At 39.4% G+C, this 21,556-nt stretch overlaps 1 protein-coding gene across 3 annotated transcripts in view; it reads right to left on the bottom strand.

The window, feature by feature from the left end:
- Positions 1-6,501: 6,501 nt before the first annotated feature.
- The window catches only part of kiz (kizuna centrosomal protein), a 48,365-nt gene continuing 33,310 nt past the window's right edge, over positions 6,502-21,556 (bottom strand). For 2 of the 3 annotated variants that reach the window (XM_086050556.1, XM_086050558.1), the window contains exons 14-15: positions 9,571-9,617; positions 6,502-6,778 (exon numbers count right to left, since the gene is read on the bottom strand). In XM_086050556.1, coding sequence (XP_085906682.1) covers positions 6,675-6,778; positions 9,571-9,617 — 151 coding nt within the window. In that variant the 3' untranslated portion in view covers positions 6,502-6,674. The remainder of the gene's footprint in view (positions 6,779-9,570; positions 9,618-21,556) is intronic. The other variant, XM_086050557.1, reaches the window with a different exon arrangement.

Below are 21,556 nucleotides of genomic sequence, written 5' to 3'. Positions count from 1 at the left end.
TCCACAGGTACATTTGGAATGTTAAATACTGTTAATACTGTATTTTTACTGTCGGTTGGGTGTCATACTATGAAGCGATCGCTAGCTTAAAACCCGGAAATGTATTTGTTGTGAGTGTGAAAGTGGGTGGATCACTCTTGGATCAGTCGTGCCATGTAACTTGTAGATGCTTGTACTCGAATATTTGTCTTATAGTTTGAAATTATATACTCAAACTGTGGGGTTCATCTATAAAAGCTGACATATATCAAGAAGAATGATGGGGCAAAGCGCTTTGCTATTTTACTTATTTGATTAATTAGAATCATTTGATCACTTATGTCAGAATTAGGGTTGGGCATCGTTTGAATTGGGACGATTCCGGTTCTGATTCCGGTTCTTTGATTCGATTTCCAACAACCAAAAAGGAGTTATTTTTGGACAAATCACATGAACTTCTCTGTTCTTTAATATCATGAACTTTTTGTGAATTACTCAAAGGGCTGTTTTTAACCAGTATATTTTAATACCATTTTTTGTATCATTATTTTGTATTATTTTTCACAAGAGCTTTATTTTTGAGGAGTTCAAGTCAATACAATAATGCAACTGTTACTGAAAGCATGCTACTGAACGCTGTTTGATTGGCTAACCTTGTCTTTAATTAGAAAGAAAATCTATATGACAAAAAAAACGCTGCATTTTAAGGGCAAGCAAGTAAAGTCTATCTAATCTTAGCAGTCTATGTAACCATGTGATGCATCTGTATGTACGGTAATTATGTATATGCTGCAGCTGCGTATGCTATAATCTAAATATTAGCTGGATATGTGCATTTGTGTGTTGAACTTGTTGGCTCAATGTTGCCATTAGACGTACTTAGCCGATTCTGACTTTGGGTCATGAGTCGCATCGCGTCAGTTCTATGGCTAAGCGTCGGCTGAATGGGCCAGCCAGACCGGATCACCCACCCCGTGAAGGGCGACTGCCGCCACGCGGTGTCCCAGCGGCCACTGCAGCTGTTGAGATCCGTGGGAAGGGCCGGGCGCACGCCTAGAGTCGCTGCCGCCGCGGCCCGCGCTTCCCGGCCGGTACGAAGCTAGCGAAGGGGCTGACCGAGAGGAGCACGGCAGCTCGAGTGGGGCAAGCTACCATGCTAATGCGACGTAGCTTCGGTGCCAGGAGCTGCACGCCGTGTGCACTTTTTTTGTAAAAAAAATCGGTCGTACTATCAATCAATCAATCACATTTTATTTATATAGCACTTTTCATACATAAAAATGCAACTCAAAGTGCTTTAAAACATTCAAAGCAAAACATAGAATTATCTTCAATCAAAAGAAAAGATAAATTATTTAAAAGTACCTAGATTCTAGACAAAAAATAAGGCGAGGGCTACATTAGCAATTTAGCACACACTCTAACACCGGCCAGAACTCACCACCGGCTTAAATAACCCAATCACAAATATTCTCATTCTGACCATTACTCACCATTACTTTTAGGGCCAAAATTTTCAAATAATACCATGATATGTATTTTAAGCCATTCCCTCAGTCTCTATTTGAAGCAGTTAAGTTTCTAACAAAAATATGGGGAAAATATTGATTTATGCACAAAGAACATGTACATTAGCACAAAATGTAAAACATTTTGGGGTTAAAAATTGATTATTATGCAAACAATTGCACATAAATGCATATTTATACTTTGCTCTTTTCCATTGCTCTTTTGTGCTTCTTCTTCATGGCTAACTAGGAATCAAAACTTAGCACCGACATTCTAAAATCCGAACGGTTCCAGGAGAACCGGAATTAAGGTCCCGGTTCCACCTGATGAAAATTTTAGAAAAAAATGTCAGAAAAATACTTCAATTATTAGTAGGTTAAATTCAATTGGGCTCATTTTTGACTGACCCTCCTATAAAGCATCAATTCCTGCATGGTAATGAATTGGTTTATATTTATGGAAAGTACTCCAATCACCATAATCTAAACCCCGTTTTCACCTTCTAAAAGAGTATTTTTACATCCAGTGTCATACAATAGTCCATCAGTGTGTTGATGTGACCCCTTAACAGTAATAAAACAGGCTACCTCAATGACAACAGACTTACACACATTAAGGCAATAGGTAGAATATCATTATTGTCATCAGTGTGCCAAGGAACTAAAAAGCTTATTATTTAAAAAAAAAAAATAATACTTCACATTGGAGCAATCTAATTTCACTTCCAACATGAGCTATCTGTTGCTCTGAAGTATCTGTTGACATGCTCCTTAACATGAACATTTCAGTATGTGAGGTAGCCTTTTATCAAACTCCAAATTATTGTGCCAGTCCCTTTTTCTGTGGTGGGTCAGGGCTGTCTGATGCCATTACGGATAATGAATATGCCGTTTTGATATTTAGGCTAATGGAATTCTGCTGATATTAAATGCCACAGGCTTTTTCCACATCTCAGGATGACAGATTGGCACATTTTGTATAAATGTAAACTTGGAAAGAATGCTTCCAATATGGCATTTGATTATTAACACACAGTGGTGTGCTGCTAAATGTAATCCTGCAAACCTGCTCATACGCTACACCAATGACATTTATTGAAGTTATTGAGGACTGTGAGTACAAACCAGCAGAGGTGGGCAATCCGTGAGACTGAAAGACCGGTTCATCAATCCGTCACTGATGCCCGTTATGCTGACATTTAAAAAAAAATTATTTTTGGGTCCGGGGACGGACAAAAGGACCGATGGACTAACTGACGTATTTAACCGACTGATTGACGATTACAATTTGGTTCATTACGAAAAATGACAGACTGGCGAATGACGCACAGGTACCCGGGCCGGTAAACCAGTACAGTATCGCAATCCTCTTACACTATGCAAATGTAATGGAGGAATCTGATGAATTTCTTTGAAAATCCATCCATCCATTTTCAGTATCCATATCCATATCCAGTTTTCATGTTGTTCTATGTGTTTGCGTTGTTAATATTTGTGAAGTGTGGGCTTGTGAAGCCCTTGAGACTCTTTTGTGATTAAGGGCTATACAAATAAACTTAACTTGACTTTGAATCTGTTCAGAAATATAAAACTATGCAAATATTATAATGCTCACAATACAAAAGTACATGGGGATGGCCAAGAACTTGTTAGCATCAGGGGTGAAATTTTAAAATGGGCGAATCTATCCTAAACTTATATTTTTAGATAAAATAAATCCAAAAATATATATATATATATTGTTGAGAAAAAAATTATGATAGTTTAATTAAGTAAGGAGCTCTTTTTGAAGAGCACCAAGTTTTTGTCTGTTTTCTTTTATATAATAATGCTCAGAACTGGGTTATAAATTAATACAATTGTCTTTACAAATATATTTTTTAGGAAGTTAAAACGTAATATTTGAAATTTGCTTTAAGATAAATATGTTTGTGCTTTTGTGCAACTTGAATATAGAAATTTTTAGAAAAAACTGTCGTCCACCTGAGATGCTACAAACTTTTTTGAAATACTTAAAATCCAGTTAAAATCTTCAAACCTTTGCAAAGGAAGGTGAAATAAAAATATTTTTTGGGCACTTCTAACAATTTTTGTGTTTTGGACCCATTATCATGTAAATATATTAGAGTGAAATGTGTGCATCCAAGACGCTGAGTAGCAGTCAACTGGAAGTAAAGTTAAGATACAGTGTCATCAATAGCCTATGAAAGTGAAATCTGTCCCTAAATGCTATGCCTGCTGCAAACCAAACAGCATCAATTGGTCAATTAGACAAACGCAAGAACCAGCTGATGCTGATGCCCGGAGGTTCAACTTCTTGAGGCAGGCCGGACAGTCTAACTACTTCCGTGTGGCAGATGACCAGGATACCATCTCCATAGATTGGATCCATTGCGAAATTGAGCCACCAGCACCAACCTCTTCTGCTTGAACATCTATCCATAAGCTTGATGCTAAATACTGAAAAGAATGCCGCTAAATACCTGACTTTATCTGAGCAATTCAGACTTAAAACCACATGAAAATATGGTACAACATGCAATAAACTGTACTAATTACTTAGGCACATAATACGACTGTTACATTAACAAGAAACAAAGTGCACACGTGAATTATGTAATTAAAAAAATCGGGTTTCATATTTTTCAATAGCAGTGGTGGGTGGTGAGTTTCGGACCTGGGCCTTCAGTGGGTGATTAGTGACCATCTCTTAATCGCATCAGAAAATGTACAAAAAAAAAAAAATTATACAACCAGAGGTGGGCATTGTGTCAGACTGACAGACCAGTATGTCAGTCTGTCACTGAAAGACACCATATTTGCTGATGACTGATGAATGAAGAGACAACTTTTAAAATAGATGGAGTGACAAATGACCAAAGTGGGGTTTCATCCGTCAATGTAATTGTCACTAACTGCGTCCTTCCGTCTGTCACTGACGTAAGACCATCACTGGCAGACGCCCGTTTTTCTGACGTTTTTTGGGGGGACCAAATGACGGACCAACGGACTTCTGACAGACTGAATGACGGATTAACGGGTTGAAGATTACATTTCATTTCGTCACGAACAATGACGGACTAACGAATGACGGACGGGTACACTGGCCACTGCCAAATGACGGACCAGCAAAATTTAGTAAAATGCCCACCTCTGTACAAAACTATGCCTACAGAGCGTTTTACTGTTGCTAAACACAACTTTGTAGATTCACGGACGATTGTCTGTAATCTCCATTCCAAGCACCCTCGCCCGTACGCATCGATATCCAATTTATATCCACATATGAAAGACGCCAATTTCTGTCATTAAAGTGAGCATTTCACAGACAGATTTGAAGATATTACAAAAGCAAAACACACGGTTACCTTTATCTTCCAATATATTACCTCAACAACTCCAAACTTCTACACTACAATATAGTACTTCAGCCACTTTTTATCAATATAAAAACTCACCACAGATGCTAATGTAGTGGCTCCTGCCTGTCTGTGGATGCTAACTTGTCCACTCACACATAACTACTCTGAATGTGCCCCCTAAAAAATTCAGAATTGAAACAAGCCACACAGCAAAGCTGTGTTGACTAACCTAGACTCATAAAGTCTTTTTTTTTCCTTGAAAAACACACCTTGAAAGTTAATTTTTAATGATGGTCTGATATCGTCCTCCATCATACATCAAGCTTCGGTGTACATAGAGCTGAACCAATCAGAAGCGATGTAAGCTGAACCAATGAGAGGACGGAGAAACTCACTCATCACAAGGCCCGTAAGAAGGCGTTCCGGAGGTGAATCTACAATCTGATTAGCTAAAAGAAGAACCAGCGATTTCAATGGTGTGTATGTGGTCGACGCCTGCACTCGAAGTTCTGTAGGCGCTGGAATAAATAATATGTGCATGGCAACACACTGAAGCTGAAATCTGATGGTAAAATAATAATAATAATAATAATAATAATAATAATAATAATAATAATAATAATAATCACCCACAAACGACTAGAAGCCGCGCGGCCAAGACACATGCTATGAAATGAAGACAAAAGATTGTTGGAAATAAGTTATTACCACTTCATCTAAGTTGTAAATGTAGGTCTCTGCTTCTGATAGTGTTGGGCCTGCAGAGAAGGCTTTGAAGGCCCTGACGGAATGCCACTGCGGTTAACATGTGCTTGTGTCACTGTGCAGTTAATAAAGATTTAATGATGGTAGTAGTTCGATTGATGACTTAAATTTACATAATTTCCTATGAACCTTTTCACAATTTTATTATTGTTATTTTTTACAAATTGCAAATTCCAGTGTCCTTGAGCATATTATGTTTGACTAAAAAATACAGAATTACAATCAATGCTCAGACTCAGGAGAGAAGTGTAATCAAATGGAAAAACAACAACTTTAACTCGAATTATGTGTGTTTTTAAAATGCCTGAATCAAGATGACTATATCGCCGCTGTCCTGTGAAAAACATGTATGTCTGATTTTGGCATTTTTTAAAATGTTCATGTTAATGGGATGTCTGTAACACGGAAACCACATTAATGTAAAAATTTAAAAAAGGGGGAAAAAAAGGAAAAAAATGACATACTGGTCAGTGTTTTTCACAGGACAGCGATGATATGGTAATCCTTAAACATTTGGACAATTAAAGGCAGCTGTAGAACTATACGAGCACATTTGGACCATACTAGCACTTTGTACTCTGGTGGGGGGTTTGGGGCGGAGGGACGGTGCTCTTCAGATGGTTCACAGGTCGTGTGGCAGCGTGCCGGGAAGCCATTGTGCTTTGTCATTTAACAGGTGACTCACATCACTACACTCGAGCATGCCGGAGGCAGAGCACTCGGAGATGCTTGCGGCATTCAAAATGCATGATTTTCAGCCCAGTGCAAACAAATCGCTTTAAAAGATCAGTTTAATCTATTTCGAGCTGCTATTATGAGCTGAGAGAGTTGTTCACATAAAGAGACTGAAGCAGGGTTAACAACAAAGTGTTGGGCAACTCTTCAGATACTGCGTGAGGGATGCCAACTTTATTATGTTTTTACGGCAACTGTAGCAAATTTACAATGCAGAACACTATATTTGCAGTCCAGGTATATAACATTAACCAAGTCGTGTGGACAGGATATATAAACAGTTGTATAAAAGTAGAACTTTTAATGACACATCACCATGGAAGCATCAGTCATAGAACTCATCTGTGTCGTTGTCGTCTGTGTTGAAAGGTTGTGGACGCAAGGCTGCTTCGATCTCTGAGTTTCCGTCATCTGACTCCCCCCAGAGCTCTACAACAGACAGCAGAAACAAAGAAATATTACACGACAGCCGAATGTTTATAATTGTATGACGCTTAAAATCATCTGCATACATTTGTTAACCTGTTAAATCGACACTTCACAAGCATTCTGGAATTGAATGCGCTGACACTAAAACGAACCTTGAAATACCACAATGAAAATTTGATTGCGCTCCCTTTCATCTAGTCTTGTATATTTATTTCAGTAAAATTTATCTTAATTGACACTGTTATGAATATGTTATACAGTAGCAGCTTTAAAATGAGCTCTAAATCTGCTTCATGTTGAAGGCTGAAGGTGAGTGAGTTTCTACTCAAGAAGAAACAGGATGAAATCATGACACCAGTTGGCCATGCATTCTACTGGATTAAGTAAAATATTATAATCACAGGCGGCACGGTGGTCGACTGGTTAGCACGTCCGCCTCACAGTTCAGAGGTCGTGGGTTCGATCCCGGCTCCGGCCTCCCTGTGTGGAGTTTGCATGTTCTCCCCGTGCCTGTGTGGGTTTTCTCCGGGTACTCCGGTTTCCTCCCACATTCCAAAAACATGCATGGTAAGTTGATTGGATACTCTAAATTGCCCCTAGGTGTGATTGTGAGTGCGGCTGTTTGTCTCTGTGTGCCCTGCGATTGGCTGGCAACCAGTTCAGGGTGTCCCCCGCCTACTGCCCAAAGACAGCTGGGATAGGCTCCAGCACGCCCCGCGACCCTTGGTACAGATAATGGATGGATGGATTATAATCACAAGCCACATTTGCTCTACCTGAAGAATTCAATATAGCATTTGTGTCAAAATAATTAAAACAAATTCTTGTACAGGTATTTTTCCCGCTCTTAATCAGTTTTGGACAAATCTGTAAATAAATAATTGCCCCTGGAACGCCCCGTTTTCATCACCAAAATCAATACCTCCATGTCTTAGTGTACATGTCAGCAACAGAATTAGACACCGAATTCTCTGTGTAGCTAGTGTGGACCAAGGCATGTACTATATACTATTATGTGGCATTATTTACTCATATTTTATATATATTCGTGTTGGGCGGAATACCCTAACCTGCAAAATGACAACTTTTGAGGAAAAAAACAAAAAGTCATCTTGTTTGAATTTCTGAACACTGCTTTGTACTACTTGGAGCTTTGCTATCATGTAACGTTAGTCATAACGTCAACACAATAGCACCCCAAAATTATGCTAGTGAGCCGCGGGTTGGCTGGAAATACGCATTTCGGTAGTGTGTGTGACAGCGTTTCACATGTGCAAGCAAATAGCACCCCAAAATTATGCTAGTGAGCCGCGGGTTGGCTGGAAATACGCATTTCGGTAGTGTGTGTGACAGCGTTTCACATGTGCAAGCAAATAATAAAGTGTTTCACTTGAGTCTCTGAAAGCATTTCAATAAGATTGTAACTTAACTTCAAATTCCCCAACAGAGTTAACACGGGTTGTTTGGCACAGTTTTTACGACACCCACCCATTATCCGGGGTTGGGGCCTGCAGTGGATGGGTGTTGAGCCACTCACAGAGACTCAAACCCATGTCATGTGTACGAAAGGTGTGCATGCCAGGTAATCCTGAATGTCCCTGACGGCTCCTCCTACAGTAGGCCAAGGATGCAGTGCAGATTTACACTACGACTGCTATTTGATACAGCTCTTATATTACATCTCATGAAATTGTGTGGGTGTATTTAGAGTTAACAGTAACGAGAGCAACAACTAACATCGTAATGATGGCAATCTTGCGCCATTCAAAAACCAGTGAAGCTTCAGGAGCGGGGATTGACTATTTAAAGTTTATATCATTTAATCAGAATTGTAAGAGATTACCTAAAATCAAACCAACAATGTTTCTGCTTAGTGATTGTGGAAAAATATTATGTACATGTTACTTTTCAGTTAAAGGGATTTACCTTTAAGGTCTAATTCTGGTTTCCAAGTTTTCTAAAAGGGATTTAGTTTCAAGGTTGATTTCTGGCTTACAAGTCCTCAAAAAGCATAGCTGCTTTGAGAAAAAAATTCAATTTAAAGGCTGGTGTTCACGGGAATCTTAAATTCACAGAAATATATTAAACCTATTTGTCTTTATATGTCTGTCAGATACAATTAACCTCTTTGCCAAAGTCTTTACAGACAATTCAAATGTCTCTGACGGATGTGTCACACTCAAGTGCAGGCACTGGCCAAGTAGAACACACGCATGTACACAATCCCATATTTGGTTCCTTCCTTTGTGACCGTGAGAACTCTGTGCTGTACTTTGCTCCTAATTAATCTGGCTGAAGAGAGAAATATAGACATAATGAAAAACGTCCATCAAATTTAAAATGAAAAGGACATATTATGATGCATTTCAATATAATGCATAGAGTATTATGATGATCACAATTTGAGGACAGTTTACCAGTTATTTTTGTGCCTAAAAGAGGTGTTAATGGAAGCTATGATGAACATAATTGACATTTGAGGGAAAATTTTTACAATAAGACCTGTGCTTGGAGCTGTTGTAGTTCACTGTGTCACATCCCTGATCCAGGATATATATCCATTCTAGTTGGTGTTTTGTAAATAAATAAATAAATAAATAAAATATGTAAGTTTGTGTTTTGTTAAAAAAATGCTTTGACCTCTGAGTTGAGCACTTGGCAAGAGCACTTTAGCAAGTGTGATCCATTTTACATGCATTATGTATTATACAAAAGTTTTCAAGTGAGCCAAAACCACAGTAATGGTAGTTATCTACTTCCACCTACTATGTGGTTTTGTATATGCTACTTACCTTTTGACTGCAAAGCAGAATAAATCTTTGGGTTCACCTCATCTTTCCTATAAACACAATGGCAATTATCAGTTTGTATCTTCTTATAGTTCGGGTAAATTGCTTTGAAATAGCAGATTTTATAGTGGGAATTGTGACTTTTGCTCACAATGGATTCCTAAACCGTAACCAATGCACACTTATCTTTAAAATATAGTGAGTTTTTTATGAATACGCTATACAGACTACAATAACTTTTTGGGGTGCTAAAGTGTATATAGTATTTAAGGGCAAGGTACACAACGCATCAAACCTGTTTGAGATTGATAGCAGTAATTTAAACAGGAATCACGCCAACACTTTACCAAAAGTGCAAAATGTCATGTTCAACTTACATCATAATATTTCATAATAATGCATCATCATTTGGAACAAAGTATATTCTACATAAAATGGTTATAATTCATGAATTGTAAATATGCCATGTTTTTGTGAACCTCTTAAATTAAAGCTGAAAGCCCACACTTGAATCACATCTTGAATTCCAAACCCATCGCAATGATTGGTAGACGGAAAACCCTAAAAAAAAACAAAAAAACACACCTCTCAATCCTGATATTTCTAGACCTAACTGTATGATCAGCGCTGCCAACTGTTACAGATTGTCCATATTTTGACATGTAATTCACTGAATGCTACCTCGTAACACCCGTAACACGGATTGTTAGATATTTAAAAAAAATAAAACAAAAAAATGTAGGTCACATTCCTCAAACAGGTTGTAAATGAGCAAAAAACATGGTAGATAATTATGATCTATGTTTGACAACACGCCACAGTACTGCTGGTGGCTCACTCATGGGCTCACACTCATGGAGAGTGGAAGCTAGCAGACGAGTCTGCTAACGACTTAAGGCTAACCGCAATCATCGCTTGACTTAATAGATTCGTGAGTGCCAACAAAAACTTCATTCATCCTAAAATAACAAACGTCATAATACTCCACTGTGTCGTTACTGTCAGCATCATAATACTTGATGGAATACACCAAGGGTGTCACGGTGGCCGACTGATTAGCACATCTGCCTCTCAGTGCAGAGGTCGTAACCTGGCAAAAGCCAGATTGATGCATGAATCACTAAAAGGAGATTTTCCACAGTATAAATCTGCAACAATCCAATGTGATCTTCTTGGGAAAGGCGATGCATTCAGTACAATACTCCACGCTGATTGAGTGATGAGGCAACTTGTGCACACCTACTAAACTTTTGTTATGTCCAATCTCGGCAACGTATGAACATGTTGGAGTCCTGTTATATTGGCATCATGGCGTTGAGTGGTAGTTGTCGTCTTTGCAATGTAAATAAGCGGATAAAGGGTGTCTTAAATAAAACAACATTTTTTCAATCAAACCGATTGTCAATGGAGAAAAGTTTTCATCACATCCCCAAATCCAGCCCCCAAACACACTGATGCTTTGTGGCTGGTCCACATCTCCAGTGATGCCGCTTGGGAGAAAATCAGCGGGACAAGATGGATTTTCTGACTTTTGTGGCCTGACAAATACCGCAAGAATTCAGCGTTACAGTGGTTGAGGGTCCGAATACAAGTTCCTTCCTGTGTGGTATTTGTATGTTCTCCACGTGCTGGGTGGGTTTTCTCCGGTTTCCCCCCCCTATTCCCAAAACATGCATCGTAGGTTCGTTGGAACAGTCTAAAATTGTCTCTAGGTGTGATTGTGAGTGTGAATGTTTGTTCATCTATGTGTGCCCTACGATTGGCTGGCAACCAGTTCAGGGTGTACCCCGCCTACTGCCCAAGTCAGCTGGGATAGGCTCCAGCAAACCTGCAACCCCCGCGAGGATAAGCGGCTCGGGTAATGGATGGCTGGAATACGTGGATATATGTGTGCATTTTTGGAATGTCACTAGTAAGTAAATCACAAACACTTTTGTGACTGATTTATTCATTGAAACATTAATATTAATATTAATTTGTGCAATGCCTTGTTTTAAATGAGGTTAACGGTGCACACTTCCCGTTCACCACCTCACCAATGAGAGTGGCAAAGTAAGTATTTCCCACGTTTGGTACATGGGCAGGCGTCCAATTTGTCCAAATTGCACTCGGGGAGCCTGGCTACCGAGCATAGATGTGCATATGAGAACAACTAAGAAAAGTCCTTCTGGAAATTGCGTCCAGTAATTTCACAAACCCCATGCGGCCAGTGACGCACGTGATTGGTTACAGTATCACAACAATAATATCTCAATAATAACAACCTTGCGTCAAACCAATGACACATTATTTACATCTTCCACCGGCATGCTAGCGGACGTTAATGAATTAGCACATCTGTTGCTGTTACGGCCCCTCTACATGATTGTAACTAGAAGGGGTCTGACAAACAAACCCAATTCCAGTAAATTTTGGATGTTGTGTTAAACATAGATAAAAACAGAATACAATGATTTGCAAATCATGTTCAACCTATATTTAATGAATATACTTCAAAGACAAGAGATTTGATGTTCAAACTTATAAACTTTGTTTTTAGCAAATAATCATTAACTTAGAATTTTAAGGCTGCAACACATCAGAATTTGAAAAATATGAAAATTCAGATAATGTTCCAGCAGTGAATTTCTATAGGGTGGCAGCTACTGTATGTATGACAGAGATTAGATTGCTGGCTAAACTTGAACAGTAAAGCAAGGAGAACTTCCCTGACTCCTGCAAAATGGAATGACACCAAAATGACTTCTACAAGGCTCTTCATTGAAAAACAGTCTAAAGCCATGGTTGCCATGTTCCCATAGATCTGCTGATATCGCTATGTAAATGTGTGACCTCTGAAACAGCTTTGATCTAACTCAATGCATATGCAATAAGGCCCCCGGTTCCACTTTAAAAGGCCTCCTCTTTAAATTTACATCATCATAGATCCCATTCATACCCTCAATCTACCCGCATTATCTCCCAAATTAGTGTACATACAGGTATATATCCATATGACTATGCTTGTTGTTCTATGCTGTGTTGTTGCTTTGCTCAGGTAAAGGGGAAAAGGGAGAGGGAAGTGAATGTCATGTGTTCCTTCATTGCAGAGTGCAAATTTCCCCATTGTGGGACTAATATGTCTCAATTCAAACCAATGATCTCTTTAACTGACATCCTCTCACTCACTCTCATCTTCTCATCTGTGCCTCGGTTAATTTTGGCACAGTCGGCTGGACATTGAGAATTAGGAGCAAATTACATTGCTTGCATTCAATTTCTTGTCTTCCAAACTACAGTAAACAGTATATTGCTGCTTTGCAACACAAGACACAGGCAGTGTACTCACAACAAATTGTTTACATTCACATTTTAACTGAGTTTCACAGGGTTTCTATGGTGTATAGTACCTGAGGTTATCATCTATTTACAAAGTTAAAACTAGTACACACTTTACTGAATAGTTTGCTGAAAGGAGACTTTATAAAAAAATTACTTTAATGGTTTGTGTACAAATAGTGCCCGATTCTTTCAGATTTGCATGCACAAAAAGGGGCGCAAAAAATATTGGAGACACAAAAAGATGTGGAAGCTTATCTGCTAACCGAGCATACCAAGGACTGTGCCTGCCAAATGGGCTAAGTTTTGATGCAGTTCATTTTATGCGTTGGTACCTGACCGTGCAATATACTGTGTGGAGTAGATGCAAAAAGACTATAGGAAGGCTTCTTTTAATTCTACATGTGTGGCTAAGTTCTACACTCTAAAAACAGTTGGGTTAAAAATAACACAATGCTGGGTCAAAAATGGACCGATCCACTAATTGGGTTAATTTGACCCACTTTCTTGCGTTGTTTTGTACCAAACAGTCCAATTTTAGGGGTTGTTTTGGACCAAACTATCTATTCTTTGGGTTGTTTTCTGCATAAACAACCCAGAAAGTTGGGTCAAATTGACTCAAGCAGTGGATTGGTCCATTTTTGCCCCAAATTTGTCTTTTTTTTCCCAACTGTTTTTAGAGTGGATGGCTAGTACTTAATTTCTTATCTTGGAAAAACACATACGAGCTGAAAAATACACTGAAATATACTGATATACTTCGCTTTTATACTATCTTGATAAATGTACTATTACTCAAAGTGATTCAGCAAAAAATCTTGGTGTTATATTTGACTCAACTTTCTTTTCAAATGCAAATTAAAAATATTACTAGAACTATGTTTTTTCAAAGGCATTTTCCTGCAGCGCTTCAACTGATTGAACGGACTTTCACATTATTGTATATTTCATCGCACATACAATCATAATATGTGTTCAATGCTACCAATTCGGCACCCTTTGCAGCCTGGTCATCCGGGAAGTGGGATTCCCCCATCTGCGGTCCCTTCTCAAGGTTTTTCCCCACGTGTTTTTCTTATTTTTCCCTGCCCTCCTTGGGGTGACAATTAGGGGATGTCGTTAATATTTGTCAATTGTGGGTATATGACCCCCTTTGAGACGTTTCTGTGATTAAGGGCTATATTTAAAAAAAATGACTTGACAAAGCGGAAAGGGGGGGAGGTTGGATTAGTGAGCGTCATGTAGGAAACAGCAAGCCCCTGCATGGCATGTACCACCAACAAACTGAAGACCAGTGGCTGGACTGAAAGACAGCAAGGAAGTGCTGATCTTGGTACCACGACCCATAATTTTTTTGCCCTCAAAATTCTACACGCAACACCTCATAATGGAAATGATTATTTTTGTAAATTCATTCAAAATAGAAAAACTAAGAAATCAAATGTACATAAGTATTCACAACCTTTGCCACTGAGCTAAAAAATGAGCTCAGGTATCACGTAAAAAATGAACTCAGGTTCATGTTTCAACTGATCGTCCTTGATACCTGTAGGTTCTCTTACTTCTTAAGTTGAGTCCACCTGTGGTAAATTTAGTTGATTGGAAATAATTTGGAAAAGCACACACCTGTCTGTATGGGATCCCACATGTGACAGTGCATGTCAGAACACAAACCAAGCATGAAGTCAAAGGAATTGTCTGTAGACCTCAGTAACATTGCTCACCTGTGGCACAAATCTGTAGTAAAGTATTTCTTGCTTTGAAGTTTCCAGGGAGCACAGTGCATGTACTCAATCATTCGTAAATGGAAGGTGTTTTGAACCAGCAGGTCTCTTTGTAGATGACAGGCAGCTCCACTCTAATGCTACGTTCACACCAATCGCGGATGAGCGTTTCACCGCGGGAAATTTGAAACCTGAATGCCGCAGCCGCTCATCTGCGCACAGCGGAGAGGGTAGGGACTTCGCTTCGTAGTAGCTTCACCCAATCATCAGCTTCACCCAATCAAAGAAAACTATTGAGTCCTCAATCTTATACGTATAAGATTGAATGGACCACCCCTGTACCACCCCTGCAGAATAAACACATGCCCATTCCTCCAAGCAGCCAGCGGGACACCTGACAAGTGTATCCAGGAAAAAGGTGCTGTGAGAAGCCACCTTGGCCGAGGCGCCGGCCTCCCAGGCAGGTGCTCCCCTCTTTGGAATTTTTTCTAAGAGTCCACCTTTAGATGGGACGCCTGACAAGCATATCTGGGAAAGATGCACTATGAGCGGCTTCCTCGGCCATGGCGGCAACCTGAGCAGCTGTTTGCCTGTGATTGTCATTTCTCAGAAGACTGCCTGGTGAACCTTGGCCAAACAGCACAGTGGCTACCGGTCACCCATTATATAGGCTGACTGACTGATTACAAGTTTCAAGACACCTTTGATGCTAATTGAGGACAGACATTGGTTGAACATGTCACTATGGTCAAATTATTTTCAATCATTTCAAGGGGTACCATCCTTTTCGTCCATGTCTGATCCTAATGAACCACAACTCAAAAGCAATGTCTGATTTTTATTAATGAATTTTCATTTCATTTTCATTTATCATTATTGTTGTCCGATTCAAGTTATTCCTGTGATCACTCTAGGATTTTATTTCAGTAACAGAAAGGTACCAACAATTTATTCCAGGTGTGCAACTAATACATCATTTGAAAAAAAGTCTAAGTAAGAGCTAGGCTATGATCGGTTGATTATACTGTAATGCATTAGAAAACATACAGTTTGGCAAAAAAGAATTCTTATAAATCATTTAACACTGGCTTGCAAATACAGACTGAGTGACAGAAAAATGCTTTTGTTTACCCTAGTTCCTTTTTTTTTTGTGAAGCTCTTGCCACCCACACACAAATGTTAATAGCTCAACAGCACTTTTGCACAGCGAAGCTTGTCTAAAGGTAAAGGTAGACCCATCACCTCATCATTCCCATCAACTCCTACTCCCATCCCAGCTATGACCCCCGCACAAACAATGTTTAGGCTAAGCTTGGATGTACTCTAACGGGCCTGAATGGCAGAGGATGTCACCCTTAGTGGGGGCAAACAACAAGAGGCAACTGTGAGTGCACCATGAGTGGGCACACTCTAACATGTGAGTGCTCTCTGCTGGCAATGAGTTTGTACTACAACTGAGTGGAAGCAGCCGTGATCACAAAAGTCTTTTGGATAGTGGCGGTCCAACGGGGACAGCTTGTGACAAGGCTTGACTGCTAGTGTGACCAATGGTAAAATATAATAATAAATAACTCAAGGAAAATTCTCATCAATGTACAAAGCCACCACGTACCACAGTTTAAAACGATGCCATACGTAGCTCCACTCATTACACTCACATTCACTTGCACAATCTATTGAGTTAAAACACCCAAAAAGTTAAACATTTCAAACGCAACTTCCAGTTAAGTTAGAAAGTTATGTAAAATGTACATACAAACAGAATACAATGATTATATTTTAAAAATATGCTATATTTATGAGACTGTCAATGATTTATTACAGTACAATAAAGGTATTGTTTTTTTTTTTTTAAAGGCTGAATTTTTCTACAGAGCCCCTGCATTGGTTCTCATTATATTGTGCAAGTGTATCGAAATATGTGACTGGTGATAATATTGTGAGAGCCTTCCTATCACCCTTTTGAGTACTAGTATGAATAAATGTAACATCAAAAACAATACATTTAAAATCTAAAGACTTCTATCATCCCTCACTGTTTTTCATGTTTTATATTGTTGAAAAAAAATCCTTTATATTGAACTGAGCTGACCAGGGATCGAATAGCATATTCTAGTCAAATAAAACACAATAAAAACCATTTTTAAATTAGTGGATTTTTTTCCTCACAGCAAAACAAACAGGTATATATCGTAACAGAATGCTGCCCTCTTTATCTGACCGGAATTCTGTTCTTCCTCCCTCTCTATCTGTGGCCCTCCCCTTCCCTCAGTTCCTTTCTCTTGGCTCTCCCGTCCTTCCCTCCTCCCAGCGAGCCGTCACAGATCCACACACATCGCCTACCCACAAGAGAAAGAGAGCGCTTCTGATTTTGACACTGAGTGATTTGAGGTCGAATGCTTGAGCACATCCTGTTGTCCATGGCAAAGCTGTAAACCACTAATTGTTGTGTCAAGGTTTTTGTCAAGCAGGCACTAGGCACAACAATAACACCGGCTGATGGTGAGAGGATCTTTTCCTTACGTGCGAGTGTGTGTGGTCGTGCGCTGACGATTAAAAACAGGGAGGAAAAGAAAAAGGTATTTGAAATTGCTAACTAAAAATAAGGAAGGTGTGGTCTCTGAAATGTCCATGGGAGAAAGAAGCACAATGTTTCTTTGCACTAGAGGAAGCAGTGGCATGCACTTGCATACAAAGGGGAACAAGTGGTCTTTACATGGAGTGCAGCTGCTTATTAAGACTCACTCCTTCGTGCATTATTCCTTTCATCCCCACTCAACCACAAAGTGATTTTACTTCAGCATTCAAAAAGACAGCAAAAGATTTGTAATGGACAAATTCTTCATAAATGTTGCAGATCAGTTGCTTCCCTAGCAGTTATAATACAATACACACATTTGAAATAAAAAGACTATTCTCTCAAACCCCATAATAGTGAAATGAGCACACATAAATGTGTTAAGAGTATCTCTTTGCATCTTGTATAGACTGCATGTATTTAATCTGTAAAGCTTATTAAGGCTTCGGTCATTGCTATGCAAAGCAGCACCCCAGTGCTTTTCTCTCGCTTTTCATCCAAGTGCAGTGTTTGGCCAATAGGACTGGCCCCCCGCCTCTCATTCTGCATTCATAACATGCAACATTTGCACAATGTATCTCTCAAAGGCCCTGAATAGAAGGCCTTAATACTCATGTAAACAACTGCAAACCAATTACTTAATGAATCAGGCCCACACATAATGAGGAGCCTCACAAAGAGTTATAAATGATTTTTTTTTTTTGCGCCAAAGCCTGTGCTTTAAACTACAATCCCCTCTGCTGTAGTCTAAGCTTAACAGACAAATCATAATTATTGTCTAAGACAACACATGGAAGGACATTTTTGTATTTGGAGTCCGGCTTCATCCTCTTTTTGATGCGGCTCATCAGCTCGCTGACAAAAAAAAAAATAATAAAGCAAATAATGAAGAAGAGGGAGCGAGTTGGCAAAAAATATATACTCAAGGAAGGAGGGGGAGGGGCAAAGAGATGAAGAAAGGGGTAAAGTGCGACAAAGTGAAACAGAGAGAAGCTGGCAGAGTTTCCTGCGGTGTTATGCTTCTGCTTGAGTGCAGGGCTTCTAGACCACTTGTGGGTGCATTTAAGTGCAAGAAGTTACTGTAATAAGTGGGCCGCTTACATCCAACTTCCAGGAGAAGATGAGGAAAGAAAACTTGTGACCAGAAAGTGAAGTTAGGGTAACTATAGCACTTTAGCACCGTTTCTATAAGTGTAGAACGATGAGAGCGTCAACAATATAAACATGCATTATATATCTCCATTTGATCAGTGTGATCAACTTCTGTACACAATCCGCATCACTACAGTTTTTTTAGAATTCTTTTTTTTTGTTCTGCGAGTTTTGTCTAATCACATATTTTGGGCTTCCAATGCAAATTAATAACATGGGGACAGGCAACATCTGAGAGGGTCTGGGTCTGAAATTGGCTCATGTTTATTAAAGAGGGGGGTCCTTGCACTGTGGCTGGCAGAGGCAGGCATCAGCAGCTATGAGGACCACAATAGAGACAGCCCATTAGCCCTTCCCTGGGCTAATAGGCAGACTGCAGCGCCTGCTTGCCTGGCCAGGGACATACAGCCTTCAGCCCTCGGATCAACGTGCTGCCCAGTAATCACATGAAATCAGAGAAGATTATTCCTCATAACGTTTATGCAGCCATTACAGGAGCCCAAATGGGTTTTGTGGCGAAGAGGTGCTCGGAGGACCTGGTAGTCAATTGCAGATTTGATGAAGTTGTGTTGATATTCAAATGTAAGCACAATGCCGTTATCTTCCACGAGGCTGTTTATCATTAAATGTTCTTGAACCGGTCCACTTAGGGCTCTGATTTGAGCGGCTTCAATGCATTTGATGGTGACAAATGAAAGGACGCTTGTCTTTGTCAACACATCTTTGAAAGTAGTAGTCTTCATTCTTTTTCTTGACATGATATGCTTGCGTTTTTGCAATGAGTCTGAAGGCAGTGATATTGTGGTACCAATTTAGCTTTGGGGTTGCTGTTCTGATTTTGATTTTGAAAACGGGTCACCAGAGTGAGGGGGGCTTTACGGGCCTTTTGTCTTTGTGAGCAAGTTAATGGGTGGCGCCCCTTGATCTTATGGAAATGAACAGGGAATTATTAGAGTGGCCAAGCAAATGTACAACAACCACTTTGGTATCTGGCAGCCCATTTCCTGTGGTCTGTTGAATAACAACAATAGTGGCTTTCAGACTGCAGGAACCATTTCCAGAACTTCACTATGTACCCAGTGACTTTGTGTTATCCCGTTGCTCAAAAAAAAAAAAAAAAAAAAAAAAAAAAAAAAAAAATCCTGGTTTGAGACGTTCCCCCAGGGTCTTCCTTAGTACCCACAAGACACTAGGGTCTTTACATACTTACCCGGAACGCTTTGAGGAGGTGAGCTGTGCTGATCAACGCTGATTGGTTATTTGAACTTGGGGGTATGCCGTTTTCGAATCGGCAGCCACCATAAGTTAACTACTAACTGCTAATGGACAGTATTTACCAGTTGTTCTGTCCTCACTAGTCCCATTTTTTTAAAGAATGGAGGAAAAGTGAATGGAAAGGTGGGCAGATGAAGAGAAGCTGGCTCTACTGAGCATTTTTGGTGGGCGAAGACATCCAGTGCTATTTTGAATCAGCGACGATGACCGACCATGTTTTACCAGCTTATTAATGAGCATATATGGCAAAACAAGTCTGTGGAAGCTGCAAAGTCAAAGACTGAGTGGAAATGACCGTCAAGTGAACAAATGGTTAGACCAACTCAACGACCACCGGAGCAAAGACAAAGTAGATGACATACTCGGAGAAATACTTGGAATATTCTAATTTAGTTCATTACCTGTTGTTGCAATTGCTAGTAGCCTATTTGCTTGAATGTATGTTTTAATGACAACACTGTAGGGGTGGACGATATGGTCTTAAGAAAATCTCTCTCTATATTTTTTTAAAAACTCAATAATGATAATTTGATGATATTCTATAAAAATATTTTAAATCTGCACTTGCTTCACAGAACAATTATGGATAGACAGCGTTTGTGAACAATAGCTCTTATTCGTCCATCCCTTATCCAATCCGCTTATGTTTTAAATTGCTTCTGCAAAACGTAACAATATTCTACGGCAATATTTAACAATGAAGAACTAACCATTTACAGGCTACGGACGTGGACTCGCACCTTGCTATGATTACTATGAGTTTATTAATCTTTACTGTTTCAATCGAAGATGCAAGTGAATCACTATTGGTGATTGGTAATTACCATGCTGTAATCTCTTACAAAGACGTTGAAATCGTCATTGTCTACCAACATATATCTTAACCATACATCACGTTTGGATGGTTTCACGGCTTTAAAGCGAGCGTGTCGTCTATATCACTGCCGTGACTTATAGCAGAGCTCTTGCGACGACGGCGTCCGCCATTACTTCTCGAAAAAATTCCGGATATGCTCCTCACAACACTGTCACATGCATATTCTGATGCATTTCATTGGCTAAGAGACCGAGAATTGGATTAAAAAAAGAAAAAGACATAGACGCTCTCCCAGCTTTAAAGGGAGAAACACCCAACACCGCTCCCGGCTTTAGTGGTAGACACGCGGTTATGCGCTCCCGTCCTTAATGGGTTAATACTTGATAATGTAAAATTGCACATCGTGAAAGCAAGATTGATAATAATATCGATGTCGATATATATCGCCCACCTTTACCTGCTTAAAGTCTCACCACTTAACTATTCATAAAACATGGTACCTTTTACAGAAAATATAGTTTGACCATTACATTGTGCTTAGATACTGAGAAAAAAAGTGTACCACGAAGCATTGTATTTTAATTAAAAAAACTGCACCTAAATAAATTTCAAAAAGACAATTTGTTAAAGACAAAATGCAAATGCAATGCTTACATGACATGCCCTAATAGTGAACTCTGACCTGTTTTCAGCATGTATTTTTGACTTTAAGCTGTTCTGGATGGACATTTTGAGACAGTTTCAAACAAGTGTAAGCAGACCGTCATCTTCTATGCATAGAACCGTCCGTCGTGCAGCATCTCCTGCACTCCTCCCCAGGCCTGATAAATTTAATTTTGCAATAACGTGAAGAAAACGTGTAAATTATTTACTGTTACTAGGGGTACGTGGTATCAACAATATATTCAACATAAGGTATGAATTTGCCCTAAGGTCACCATTTGCTAAGGGGCTAGGCCTCAATGCTAATGTGCTATAATTAGCTGATTTTGTCTTGGTAAAGTCCTAGAAGAGTCCTAGAAGTGTTGCACATTTTTACATTACATTGTAGCATATTTTACTCTGATAAAATGAGTAGAAAAGGATGCTAATTGACAATTAGCAAGATGATTCTTGTTTTCTATG

Source organism: Filicampus tigris, chromosome 13 (genome assembly GCF_054856515.1).
Source record: "Filicampus tigris isolate MCC_2025a chromosome 13, RoL_Ftig_1.0, whole genome shotgun sequence".
Lineage (NCBI taxonomy): Eukaryota > Metazoa > Chordata > Actinopteri > Syngnathiformes > Syngnathidae > Filicampus > Filicampus tigris.
This window is presented reverse-complemented; position numbering and strand designations above follow the sequence as displayed.